The sequence below is a fragment of the Orycteropus afer genome, unplaced genomic scaffold, assembly GCF_000298275.1.
Source record: "Orycteropus afer afer isolate SDZICR_OR568_19922 unplaced genomic scaffold, OryAfe1.0 scaffold00074, whole genome shotgun sequence".
Lineage (NCBI taxonomy): Eukaryota > Metazoa > Chordata > Mammalia > Tubulidentata > Orycteropodidae > Orycteropus > Orycteropus afer.
The window spans coordinates 9,387,390-9,400,477 of record NW_006921661.1 but is presented as its reverse complement, the minus strand read 5'-3'; the positions used below and the strand labels follow the sequence as shown (position 1 = coordinate 9,400,477).

At 54.5% G+C, this 13,088-nt stretch overlaps 1 protein-coding gene across 1 annotated transcript; it reads left to right on the top strand.

Annotated features, from left to right (window-relative positions):
* ATG16L2 (autophagy related 16 like 2) lies at nucleotides 1-11,184 on the top strand. The gene is made up of 18 exons (XM_007940970.2): nucleotides 1-127; nucleotides 1,927-2,029; nucleotides 2,639-2,738; nucleotides 3,836-3,909; nucleotides 4,226-4,477; nucleotides 4,722-4,787; nucleotides 5,101-5,214; nucleotides 6,203-6,265; nucleotides 6,865-6,973; nucleotides 7,424-7,529; nucleotides 8,248-8,318; nucleotides 8,591-8,662; nucleotides 8,786-8,906; nucleotides 9,222-9,327; nucleotides 10,121-10,270; nucleotides 10,501-10,548; nucleotides 10,685-10,786; nucleotides 11,097-11,184. Exons 1-18 carry the CDS (start codon nucleotides 1-3, stop codon nucleotides 11,182-11,184), a joined length of 1,872 nt encoding a protein of 623 aa, XP_007939161.2.
* Nucleotides 11,185-13,088: the final 1,904 nt, after the last annotated feature.

The window sequence follows — 13,088 nt, the reverse complement described above, 5'->3', positions numbered from 1 at the left end:
ATGGCAGAACCCGGTTCCTCCATCATCCCGGATTGCTGTGTCGCCCCCTGGAAACGCCACATTATGCTGCAGCTGCGGCAGCGGGATCGGACGCAAAAGGCACTCTTCCTGGAGCTGATGCCGGCCTGTGAGTGCGCCCCAGAGCAGCTTAGAAGATAGTATTGAGTGGGCTCCGGGGGCAGGGAGAGGGTTTGTCCACCTCTGCCCGTTGGGACTCAAGCACAACATCGCCTTCTCGCTTCCAAACCCTTATGTGCTGGAGCCCACTGTCTGTCACATTTTACCTCCAACTGGCCAGATTTTTTGCCCCTTCCAAAGTCCACTCGGAGCCCGCCTCCTACCCTCCCACCCATCCCGTTGCTCCTGCTCTCCTCACCCTTTGGGGCTGGCGCAGGTCTGGCTGCAAAAACTGGGCCTCCTAAACCAGTTAGTCAGAGATCGTTCTTTTTTTGGTGAGTGTTGGTTTTGTGTGGTCTCTTGTGGCTTCCCATCCCTGTGGCTCCCAGGGTAGGGCCTGGCTCATCCATTTCGGCTCCATAGCCCATTGAAGTACCGGCAGGACTGCCCAGGGCAGCCACCTGTTGGTCAGTCAAAGTGATTGAGTGAAACTGAGTTCTAGGGAGGAAGTTCTGAATTCCAGGCTCTGCCAGGGGTAGGTGGTCATGACTCAAGTTATGGAGCCCGCATGTCCGCAGCTCATGCTGGCCTGAGGGAGAGGCAGGGGGGCCCCAGGCTGCTTGAGGGAATTGGCTGAGCCCCAGCAGTCAGACTGTCACAGAGTTGTTCCTGGGCAGCTTGTTGGAGGGGTGTGGACAGTTCCAGGAGTGATGAACAAGTGTACACCTGTGGGTAGGGCCTCTGACCACCTTCACTTCACCTGAGGTTGTGTATTTGGAGCTAAATGTCTAACCACAATCCTTTCCATTCCCTCACTAAGCCCAGTCATGGCTGTTGCTTACCTCCCCACTCCCTATCTGAAAACAAATTTGCTACTCTTGTCCTGGGAGATTTCTTTGCAATTCTGTAGGCTGCTGGTCCTCTTCCTCCAGGGTTGTGAAGCCAGACCCCTGCCTCCAGGCAGCCTCATTTTACTGCTCAGATGAACAACAGAATCACCCAATTTGAGGGAAGAGTTATGGCCCCCTGTCCTCTCTCCCCCATGCTCTGGGAGCTGCAGACTGAAGGTCCAGTCTGCTCTGTGGTCTTGGGCAGGCCATATCTCTGCCTCAGATTTCTCACCTGTAAATTGGGGGTAATAACACCTTCTTTACACATGCTTGGGGGGAGCAATGCAGTGTCCTGGGGCTAGATGAGGGACAGGAGGTGAGAGGAGCTAGGCCTAGGCTTACCATTCCTTACCCTACCCCAGAACTGGTGAGAAAAGAGGAGGTGACCAGGATGAGACCTAGGTTCCAGGGTCTGTGGCAGTAGCTGTTAATCTGAAAGAGGTCTGCTGGACAACTGCCCTAGGACTTTCTACTCTGGCCTAGGGGGAACCTCACACCAATCCTGGGGAAGTCGATTATTTTTCAGTCCCTAAAGTTTGCGCCCCTGGAGAAGTGGCTTGCCCAAGACCACAGATAGGCAGAGCTCAGTATGTTTCATCACTCTTTATCTTCCCCATAGGGCCAAGCCCTGCCCTGGGACAGGCATAAGTCAGACTCCCAGCAGGCAGTGTCCAGCCATCTCCTTCTCCAGCAGCGGTTGTCTTTGTCCTTGAGGGAACAGGCCCTCTTCTTTTGGTTGGGCCTGGGAGCTAGTGCTTTGAGGCTGTGCCTTCAGGCTGTGTGAGGCTGTACTAACACCTCTCTGGCAAGGGGCAGAATTCAGCCCTCCAGTAGAGTCCCCCTTCCTGGTGGCCCTGGGCTCCTGCAGCTCTACTGGCTAGAGAGATAACTTGTATGGATCACTATCTTGTACCCTCAGATAACCGTCTTCTGGAGAAGGCTGAGCTGCTGGCCCAGTTCTCAGAGAAGCTGCAGCCAGAGCCCAACGATGTCACTTCTACCACCCACCAGGATCCCTGCTGGTGAGTGTATGTGTGTCTATGGTCACAATGGGCTGTCTATGCCTGGGCCCTGCCTCCACTGCCTATGCTGAGTTCATTCTCTCCCTGGTCCCTCATCAGCCCCTGGTCGTTGCCCAGGGGAGAGGGGACACAAGCTCCCAGGCGTTTCTCCAGGCCAGCATCTTAGAATATCATATTTCTCCCCCATACATCTCAGTCCGTCTCTGCATTTGTCCTGACTCTTCCCCACCTGTCTCCCCCACAACTCCTTTTCCCCTTCTCTGTCCATCTCCCTGTTCCTTACCCTTGCCTACAGAAAGGGTCTTGCTCCCAATTCCAAAGAGGGGGTGAAGTTGAGAACCAGGAATAGGTTAGGGCTCAGGGTTGGGAAGTGCTACTTGGAGGGTCCTTGGCCAGGGAAACCAAGGCCTGAGGGAATTCCCTCAGAGCAGAGGAGCCACAGACAGCTCATTTCTGGAGACTTGCTCTTTCCTCTATTGCCTTGCTGGCCTCTACCTTCCCCTGGAGAAAGCTAAGGGTTCCTGTCAGGCTTTTCATGCTGTTACACCTGGGTAACAGCTCTTGGGCATGGGGGTAAACAAAGAGCACCACTCTCTGATTGCTTGGCAGGGAGGAGTCGGGGCCTGACTCAGACCAAGGACCATCATCACCCATTCTGAGAGTGAAGTGGCAGCAGGAGGAAGAGGGGCTACGGCTGGTCTGTGGTGAGGTAGGATGGACAGAGAAATGGGGAGGGGGTCAAGATACAGGTCTTTGGAGGGGGTGGTGGTGAGGTTCAAGGGAGCCAGCAGGTGAGTGAAGGGCACTGTTTGTTGTATTCCCTAAGTCCAGTGCTGCAGGCATTGAGTGAGTAGGCCCCAGTTGTGTCCCAGGCCCTTGCTCTTCCTGCCCCTTCTGAGGGTAGACTCCACCCCTTTTGTGGTAATGAGCAGTTCCTGTGGGGCAGGAGTCCGTGGAGGTCCTAATCTGAAAGGAAGCCAGGACCCCTCACCTCTAAGAGAGGGGGCCAGGCCCCATCCCCTGTGGATGAGCCTGGGCAGGGGTCGGAGTGCTCTGTAGGTTGTCCCTGGCTGTTCAGAATGAAGTGGGCTCTAATTGCAGTTGAAGGGAGTGAGGTGAGACTTCAGAGAGGGCTGTGAGACATGCAGTGGGCCTGGCATCCCGTTTTCCTCCCAGAGGCCCAGACTACTCCATTTATCCCTGTCTCGCATCTCTGCCCACTCCCAGGGCCTAGCCCCTACAGTTGATTTTCAATACACATATGCAGACAGTAAATAAAGTGGTCTACCTCTGACAGCAAAACGTGGTACCACCACTCTGAACTTCCTTCTCTGGCTCCTTTCCCTCCTGTCTTGCCTCCCTTAAATGCAGGTGTTCCTTGGAGTTGGGCTTTGTTGCTCTTTTCTCTCTACACATGTTCTCTGTTAGGTTTGGTCACTGAATCCCAAGGCTTCAGGGATTTTCTCTCTCAGACCTTAGTCTCCAGTCCAGTCCTTTCTTCTGAGCTCGACTCCCTTACCCAGTTGCTTTTGTGACATCACATTTAAAATCAGTTACCATCCCCCCTGTAATAATATGGCCAATACTATATTGAGAGTTGACCTGCCAGTACTGGGCTAAGCATTGTCTCAATTGATCCTCCACAACTTTACTGCTGCAGAGGAGGAAATTGAGGCCCTTTAGTGGGTGGCTGGAGTAGCAGACCCTGTTCCACCAGCCTCTTTGACAAAGAGAGGCTGGAGGCTTGGGGAGAGCCCTGCCGGGAAGTGCCTATGCCCACTTGTCCAATTCCTCCACTGCCCCCAGATGGCTTACCAGGTGGTGGAGAAGAACACAGCCCTAGGCACCCTGGAGTCGCAGCTGGAGGAGCGGCAAAGCAGGTGAGGCGCGCGTAGGTGGGAAGAGGACCTCTCTTACCTCTGGGAAGTTTGGGGCCACTTCTGCCGGTGTGATCCTTCGGGTTACTAGAAGGGCCCGGGAACTTTCCCCACGTCCCCAACTCCCCACCCCCACCCCTAGAGCTATAGTTGGTCTCGGAGGAAGGGCTCTGAGGACAGAGGGCTTGTTTGGAGACTTGACTTAGCCAAGTCATAGCTGGCCTCGTGGCCATGGCAAGTCTGTCTTCGCTGTGAGACAGGTTCCCACAGTGAAGGAGAAGCCGCCAGACCAACCGCTAGCTCTCACCGTCTCCTCCAGGCTGGCGGCGCTGGAAGTCAGCGCAGCACAGTTGAAGGATGCGCGGGAGCAGCTGGCAAAGCAAGTGGAAGCCCTGCAGGCACGAAACGCGACACTGCGGACCGCCTACGACACGCTGCGGGCACACAGAGGCCTCCAGGAGGCGGCACTGCGCAGGCTCGAGGAGGAGGCGCGCGACCTGCTGGAGAAGCTCGTGCTGCGCAAAGCGCGCGCCGCTGCCGAGCGCAACTTGCGCAATGAGCGCCAGGAGAAGTACGGGAGTTGGGCCCCGCCCCTTCTGAGGGTAGACTCCGCCCCTTTTGTGGGTATGAGCGGTTCCTGTGGGGCAGGAGTCAGTCGAGGCCCTAATCTGAAAGGAAGCCGGGACCCCTCACCTCTAAGAGAGGGGGGCAGGCCCCATCCCCTGTGAATGGGGGGAGATACTCAGCCCTGGCCTGAAGGGAGGAGCATCTCTCCTAGGTGCGCCGCCCAGCGCTCAGGGTGTTTTTTTCCTCAGAGCCAAGCAGGCACGAGTCTCCTTTGAACTGAAGAAGGCTGCCAAGCGGGCTGTGAGCATCAGCGAGTAAGAGCGGGCATGGGCTAGCACTTGCCCAAATCAAGCCTCTGTTGCTAGGTTTGATTCCCAGGCTCTGGAGCCTCCCTGGTATCAGGCCTCTGCCTGCATTCCCATGATACACACATACTTGCATGCACACACACCACAGCCGTGGTCACAGGGTTCCCACGGAGACAGCCCACAGGATACTTGCAGAGCTACCACACGTGTGCTCATACGAAGTTACCTCCCTGGGTCTTCACCGTTTCACCATATCAGGCGCTGGCAGGAGGGACTGGCTTGGTCTCTTGGTCTTCCTAAGCGTCATTTCCTCTCCCAGGAACCCAGACACCCTTCCTGATCTGGTCAGGGAGGGGGTGGAGATTCCTGCCCTGGCAGCTGAGCCTGTGTCCCTGGAGAGTGAAGGTTGTGAGAAGTGGAAGAGGCCCTTCAGGTGAGGACCCAGGTGGCTGTCCCAGAGCCCCAGGCTAGCTCCCACCCCAGAGGTGGACAGTCTTCCTCTAGGACCTGGAGGCCAGCCCTTAGGCTGGGAGGGAGACTGTGGTGTGGCACAGACCTCCCACACATAGGTCTGGCCTCCAGTGCCACTTAGAGTCAGTTCTACTTTAGGGACCTCAGTGCCTGTGCTCCCTCCTTCTCCTTCCCAGGGCGAGAGCTCAGAGGCTGGTGAAAGAGTATGACCATAAGGGAACCTGGGGCAGGGCCAGGGCTTAGCTGTCCTAGGCGTGTGTGCGCAGGCACAGGTGTGCAGGCATGAGCATGCACAAGAACATGAGTGCATGTATGTACAGCCTTGGGTGAGCGTACCTGAGTGCGTGTTAGCACGTGAGCATGTGTAGATGTGTGCTCACACTGGTGGGACCTGACTGGGGCTTCTGGTGCCTCCCTCCCCAGTCACTGGCCCCTCCATTCTGTCTTGATCTGCCTGTCATTGATGCTGCTCATCCCCATCCCATCCCCCAGCTGAAAGGCCCTTCTTTAATCTTTCCATGCAATCCCTGGTGCCCAGGACTTGAGGCGGTAAAGGAACTTAGGGGAGAGACATGAGACACTCTGGTGGGCCGAGTCACTCCAGAATGCTCCCTATTGAGGTTACTCTGCAGGCTTCCCTCACCTCCCTGCCCCTAGCCTTGAGCTATCTCAGTTTGGGGCACCCTCACCCCTTCCCTTCTCCACAGGCCCGACCTTAGCCTCCCAGGAATGTTTGTTTGTGGATACATGGGGGTTGGGATGGTGCTTATCATCATGGTGGAGACATGGACTGGTCTGGGTAATCCCTGCTCTCCTGGTTTCCAAGGAGTCATGTTCCTGTTCCAGGCTTGTGAGGCCAGGACCTTCCAGGTCCCGAGCAGGGTATAGGGCTGAATGACTGCATTGTCCACCAGCCAGCCCCTCAACATCTTTCTCATGGTTTTGCCCAGGTCTGCCTCCGCCACCTCCCTGACGCTGTCCCGTTGTGTGGATGTGGTGAAAGGTCTACTGGAGTAAGTGTGTGCGTGCCTGTGAGTGTGCACCCACACATGTTGGGCTCCCGGGAGCCCTGTGTCAGGCTTCTCCAGCACAGGCTTGGTTTGTGTGTGTAGCTTGGCCTGCCTATCTGAATGTTGTCCAGCTTTCTTTGTGTCTCTGCTGGGCTTCAGGAGCAGGAGCTGAGTGTATGGTCTCATCGTCAGCCTGTGCCCAGTTATCCCTTAGGCTCTGTCCATCATCAAGGTCTCACAGGGGATCAAGAGCTCTAGCCTGGGGCTGGATAGGAGCTACCACTCCAGTGAGAGACAGACTCAAATGTCAGGGACTTGTTCAGAGTCAGAGCCAAGCGGTAGCAAGGCTAGGACTGCAACCCTAGCCCCTGGGTTTCTCTTTACCCACTGACCCTAACCTGCCTCTGCCTGTCTATGTGTCCCCTTTTTCAGTCTCCACTCAGACCCCCTAGGTGAGGCTGGATTGGGAAATGTGCTTGCTGTGCGTCAGGGCTGTGTTCTGCTGCCTGCCATGTCTGTTTTCCAGTGTTGCTGCCTCAGAGGAACTCAAGGCTGCTATATTAAGTCTTACTGAATATCTTCCTGACCCCCTTCTCCCCTAGTTTCAAGAAGAGGAGAGGTCATTCAGTTGGGGGAGCCCCTGAGCAGCGATACCAGAGCCTCCCGGTGTGCGTGGCTGCCCGACTTCCTACCCGGGCTCAGGATGTGCTGGTAAGGTGGGGTTGGGCCATGTGAGTGGGGCCCGAGATGAGAAGTGTGGACTCTAGGGTCATCTGAAGAGGACAGAGAAGCAAAGCTGGAGTCCTCAGCAGGAGGAGGGGTTTTTCTTCCACAGCTGTGGTGGGAGTCGCTCAGTGTTTTATAACCGGGGGTGGGGTGGGGTGTGAGTGGAGTGCAGAGGGAGAGACAGGAGGTGGGGGGGCAGCAGGCAAGGTAGGGGAGTCAGGGTAGAGGGAGGCTGCTGCAGAAGTTCAGCCAGAAGTGATGAGACGTGGTGGGGTTGGGTCGGCCCGAGTTTGAAATTCAAGGTTCAGGCAGTGACCTGGAGTGAGGACAGCAGGCCGGTAGCAGGCTGTGTGCGTGTGTGTAGGTGCAAGTGAGTGTGCACAGGGAGGTATGTAGGGGGAGCACTGGGGCACCAACTTCCCCTTTTCCTCACAGGATGCCCACCTCTCTGAGATCAATGCTGTTCGTTTTGGCCCCAATAGCAGCCTTCTGGCTACTGGAGGGGCTGACCGCCTTATCCATCTCTGGAATGTCGTGGGAGGTAAAGATCCCTCCTCTGCAGGTCAATTCAGTGCCAACCCCATCCTCATCTTGCTTCTTGGTACATGCAGGTCTTGGACCTCATTGTGTCTCCCACCTGAAACATTTTTGTGGGACCTTATAATCTGGCAAGAGTGAGGGGGCCAAGATTTGAGCCTCATTCTTATGAAGAAGAGGGAGCCTCCAGCCCCTGGGGTCCAGACCTGCATGGTGGAGAGGGCTGGACTCCGATGGTGGTCTCTTTGGGGGGAAGGTGGTCCCCTATCATGAGGTCCTGCAGTGACAGTCCTTTGAGGAGCAGGCCCCTGGGACCCACCAGGCTGCCTGCACTTTTAGCATCAATTCAGATCCCAGAAGTCAGTTAAGAAACAAAAACTATCTACTTTGTGCCAAGCTCTGTAGAGCAGGTATGTTGGGCAGTCAGAATCAGTTCCGGAGACTCCCTAGAGAGGGAAGTCTCCAGCTGGCCTGGCCCTGGCTTGCTGTGTAATCTAGGTACAGTCTTTTTGGTCCTCTGTAGCCCTCTGTGAAATGACCATCTGCCCTCTGGGGCCCCTTGCTGGCCATTAGGGGAAGTGCAGCCTCCAGGCTAGGCCTCCCAGGATAGACTAGTGATTATGTCCTCTAGCTTGAGAAAGTATGATCTCCCCATTTTCAGCCCCAAGCTTCTCCATTTCATTAGGCTGGTGACTTCATTTCACCTGTTCTCATGCTCTCAGGTCGCCTGGAGGCCAATCAGACCCTCGAGGGAGCTGGTGGCAGCATCACCAGTGTGGACTTCGACCCCTCGGTGCGAGCCTGTTCCCCTCCCCCCTCATTCTCCAAAAGCTGGGGCATATGACTTTTTAGGGCCGGTGGGAGCCCTAGGACCTGAGGGGGCATCATGGGTATAATTGAACTGGGCTCTCAGACTTCTTAGCCTAGAGACTCCTCTACCTGATGTCTTGGTGACCTGGGAATGTGAGAAGCTCTGAGGCAGCCCCTATCCCCACTCTCTGGCCTGAAGGATGTTGTCTGTGGGCAGGCCCAGGTTTGACCTTTCCTTCCTTCCCATCTCTCCAGGGCTCCCAGGTATTGGCAGCCACTTACAACCAGGCTGCCCAGCTCTGGAAGGTGGGGGAAGTACAGTCCAAGGTGAGCCTGACCGGAGAGGCCACCTGGGAGGTCAGGGGCCTGGAGGGTCAGCACTGGGAGGGGGTGTCGTAGGGTCTTGGTCATGCCCTTGATTCATACCTGGGATGGGGTGGGGGATGACAGGAGACGCTATCTGGACACACGGACAAGGTGACAGCTGCCAAATTCAAGCTAACAAGGCACCAGGCGGTGACGGGGAGTCGAGACAGAACAGTGAAGGAGTGGGACCTTGGCCGTGCCTACTGTGAGGCTCAGCACCCACCTCCTACTCGCCATCCACTGGAAACCCCTGGGCCTGGACACGAGGGACCTCAGCCTGATCTCTGGGGTCCCAAGGGTGAAGCCTTCTTTCCCTGTCCTTCATCCTTGCTTTCTTATAGATCTTAGGCTTTGGGTGGGTGATAAGAAGGGGAGAGAGCCCAGACTGGGAAGCAGGAGGCTCAGGTTCTAGTCTTGGGAGGAAACTGCCCCTCTGTACCTTAGCTTCCCTATATGTCCAGTGAGCTGGCTCCTGACAGCTCTTCTCTGAGGCCCTGGGGCTCTGCTCCTTGGTCCCCAGGTTCCAGGACCATCAACGTCCTTTCCTACTGTAACGATGTGGTATGTGGGGATCATATCATCATCAGTGGCCACAATGACCAGAAGATCCGGTTCTGGGATAGCAGGTAACAGGTGGTGGGCTGTGGGTGGGGTGGTGGAGGCTCAGGGACCGGGCTCCTGTGTTCTGTTTCTTTTCTGTGCTGCTGGGGAAGTCAGAATTATTTTTCCAGTTCAGGCAGTTAGAGCCCCTGGAGAGGAGACTTGCCCAAGACCACAGCCAGGTGGAGCTATTGAGGGCATCCTGGAGGGGAGTGAGTCTGTGGGTCTGTCACTGCCAGCTGGTGGGCTCCCTGGGCTGAGGATGGATCCTTGTGTTCAGCTATCCCTAGAGAGCTGTCCCACGCTCTTGGTGGCCCTTGGTCCAGCTGCTGGACTCTGCCTGGGTCTTGCCAGCCAAGATAAGAGAACCACCTTTGTCCACATAATTACCATTTTTCAATCAAAAGGATTTTTTTTTTTTTTTTAAACATAAGAGCTCAACTTGTGTTTGTAGTAGTTTATAAACCAAGTAAACCATTGTTCGTGGCAGTGCTGGGTTGCTGTTGGAAGCCCTTCTCATTCCCTCACATATTTAAAGAATCTCTTCAGTGCTTGCCCTCCTGTGCTTCCTTCCTTTTAGTAACCCAAGGGTTTCAGGGGATACACCTCTTCAATCATAGGCTGCCTGAGATCCTCATTGGAGGGGTGGGCTGCAGTGGGGAGAAGAGGGGGAGTCATGGTCAGGATTGGCCCCAGCAGCCTGAGGCACTGAGTGACTCTAGACTCCGTTACCTAGGAAAGCTGCCTCATCCAGCCCCATCCTGTCAGAAGTGGCCTGGGGGGCTTTTTCTCATCCCCATGCTTGTTCCTGCTCTGCAGGGGGCCTCACTGTACCCAAGTAATCCCTGTGCAGGGCCGAGTCACGTCCCTGAGCCTTAGCCACGATCAGCTGCACCTGCTTAGCTGTTCCCGTGACAACACACTCAAGGTCATAGACCTGCGTGTCAGCAATATCCGCCAGGTGTTCAGGTACCATCTCTGTGTTTGCTGACCCTGGGACTGGGGCTGGGGCAGCTGGGGCTCTTTTCCCTTTAAAAGGTTCCCCAGGGCCCTGCCAGCTGGGGCCCTGCTTGAAGGGCCCTCTAGACCAGGGTCTGCTGATGTGCTCAATGCCTTGATAGAGAGAGGAAGCTCTTGAAGCTCCTGGCCGAGGGGCAGGAGCTACCTCCATTCTAAACCCAGACCTTGTCTGTCCTCAGGGCTGATGGCTTCAAGTGTGGTTCTGACTGGACCAAAGCTGTGTTCAGGTGTGTCTGTGAGAATATAGGCCTGTTCCTTGCTGTGCCTCATCTGACCGTGTGTGTGTGTGTGTGTGTGTGTGTGTGTGTGGCCATCCTCACCCTTGCCTCTCTTCCTGCTCTCGCTCTGTTGTGGCTGCTGCAGTCCGGACAGAAGCTATGCCCTGGCAGGTTCCTGGGATGGAGCCCTTTACATCTGGGATGTAGACACGGGGAAATTAGAGAGCAGCCTTCGGGGGCCTCACTGGTGAGTATAACCACTACCCATTCACCTCTCTGCCCAGCCCTGGGGCCAGTGCCACCTCCTGCTAAACCAATTTTAGATTCTGACATGCTTGAGACCCTGAACCCTCCCTCCCACCAGAGCTCTTCACAGTTCACCAATCACCTTCCCATGTGTACTCCCATACTCACCACAGCCCTGCGAGCCCATTTTATAGATGAGGGAATGGACTCAGAGGGGCCTCCAACTGCCTCAGTCCAACAGTGATGGGTTGAGCCAGGGTGCAGGCTGAGCCCCAACATCCCCTGAAGCCCTGCCTTATCCCTCTCCTCAGTGTTGCTGTCAACGCCGTGGCCTGGTGCTACTCTGGGAGCCACGTGGTGAGCGTGGACCAGGGCAGGAAGGTTGTGCTCTGGCACTAAGACCAGCACTGGGCCTGCCTGGGCTAGAGCGCTAGTCCACAGGCAGCCAGAGAACAGCATCCCACTGCTGCACAGGCTTCCAGCACTGGCCTCCAGCGCCGGCCAGAGAGGGTGGGGGTAAGAACACGGTGGAGGAATGGGGATGACCTCAGGGGACTTAGTAAGGAGGAGGAAGGCCTGGCAGGTCTTGGCTTGTTTGAGGGGAATACAGTATTTTTGTTTGTTTTTAATCTCAATCTCTTCATTTCTCCCCCAATACTAGGGAAAAAAAAAATGCATTTAAACGAGCGTCTGCTCTTTGCAGCATTCATTGTCTAGTGAGGCATTTGGGCTGGTGGGCTTGGCCTCCCTCCTGCACAGAACTAGCTAGGCAGAGCCAAGTGAGCCCTGGCCTGAGGAGAAAAGTGATGTATAAGAATCTAATGGTGGAAACAACCTAAAAGAAGGCCTAGAGGCAGTGAAGGGCAGGGGCTCAGGAATTTCACTCTTGGTCCCAACTGGTCTTGAAGCAAAACCAAACCAAAACTTGGGTCTTTCTAGAGCTAGGTTCTGGGCTGGGGAGGCTCCTGCTTCAGGTACCCGTGGTAAACTGAGGCTGAAGAGGGCCTGTGGGAGCCGCCAGGAGGGAGCAGGGGAGGCAGCCTGCCTGGTCTCTGGTAGAAAGGGTTCTAAAAAAATGCTGATGTCAAAGCACTTGGCAAAGCAAGTGTTACATTCTTACTTCAGGGGTAGAGCCTAAAGTGGGGTGGGGAATGGCTTCTGGGTGTCTGTGTGTTGGGGAGGGCTGCCATGGGCCTTGTCTGTGCCTGGGGCTTTGTTTACATCCCATCACGTTCAGGCTGAACAACAGGCCTCTAAGTATGAGGCAGACCAGACCAGACAGGACAGAGCCAGGTCATCCTACTCCTTTTCCCAGTCCATGGCTGGACACAAGTGCAGAGCTCAGGGCTGTGGATACAGATAATGGGGGGAAGATTCAGTAGGCTGGCCATTGCCAGTCACAACATGGCAGAGGGGGGCTGACCTCTGGGCCTCTGTTCAGCTGAGATTCAAAGGTGATTGCAGGGTGTTAAACCAGACCAACCTTACAAGAGTTGCTAAAGGGAGACCTTTGGACAGAGAACCAACAACAGCAAACAACCACCAGCCATTAATACACATGATGACATAACCCAGAAACACATGATGACATAACCCAGAAACCAACCCAGTTATGGAAGTATCCAAAGTAAATAAGCCTACAAGATTATAAACAGGGAACCAGAGACATCAATTGGTAAATGAGTAAAACTACAAAACAAAGAGGAAAAAACTGTAGTTACAGAACTTCTAAATGGTGAGGAAGTCAAGACAATCTCAGGATTGAATGGACTGTGCTAAACTTGGGAAGAAAATTATAAATCACAGGGTAACCTCAAAGAAAAATGATAAACCATCACGTCAAAATAAAGAGGACAAGCACAAACATTTAGCAAATACTAAAATAGTAGCAACGAAGGAAGTGATAACATGAATTCATAAAATGAGCTTAACACAGAAAATTATGTGGAACAAAGAGATCAGCAACACCATGAAAAAATACGCCAAAATGACAGCAACAAATACATACTTGTTGATAATTACACTGAATGTCAATGGATTAAATGCACCACTTGAGATGGAGAGTTGCAGACTGGATAAGAAAATATAACTCATCAATATGCTGTCTACAAGAGACACACCTTAGAATGACACAAATAATAGGCTAAAAATCAAAGGTTGGAAAAAGACATATTAAGCAAATGTTGTTATGTGCCGTTGAGTCAAACCCGACTCATAGTGACCCCTCCTTGGGTTTCCGAGGCAGTATCACTACGGAAGTAGGATTGCCCAACCTTCCTTCTGAGGAGTGGCTGGTGGGTTTG

What these genes read in the sequence shown, in the direction of transcription:
- ATG16L2 (XM_007940970.2), top strand. Translation starts at nt 1, where the DNA reads ATGGCAGAACCCGGTTCCTCCATCATCCCGGATTGCTGTGTCGCCCCC. An exon ending in TGGACCAAAGCTGTGTTCAG is followed by an intron (nt 10,549 to 10,684) that starts GTGTGTCTGTGA and finishes TGGCTGCTGCAG; the next exon opens with TCCGGACAGAAGCTATGCCC. An exon ending in AGCCTTCGGGGGCCTCACTG is followed by an intron (nt 10,787 to 11,096) that starts GTGAGTATAACC and finishes CCCTCTCCTCAG; the next exon opens with TGTTGCTGTCAACGCCGTGG.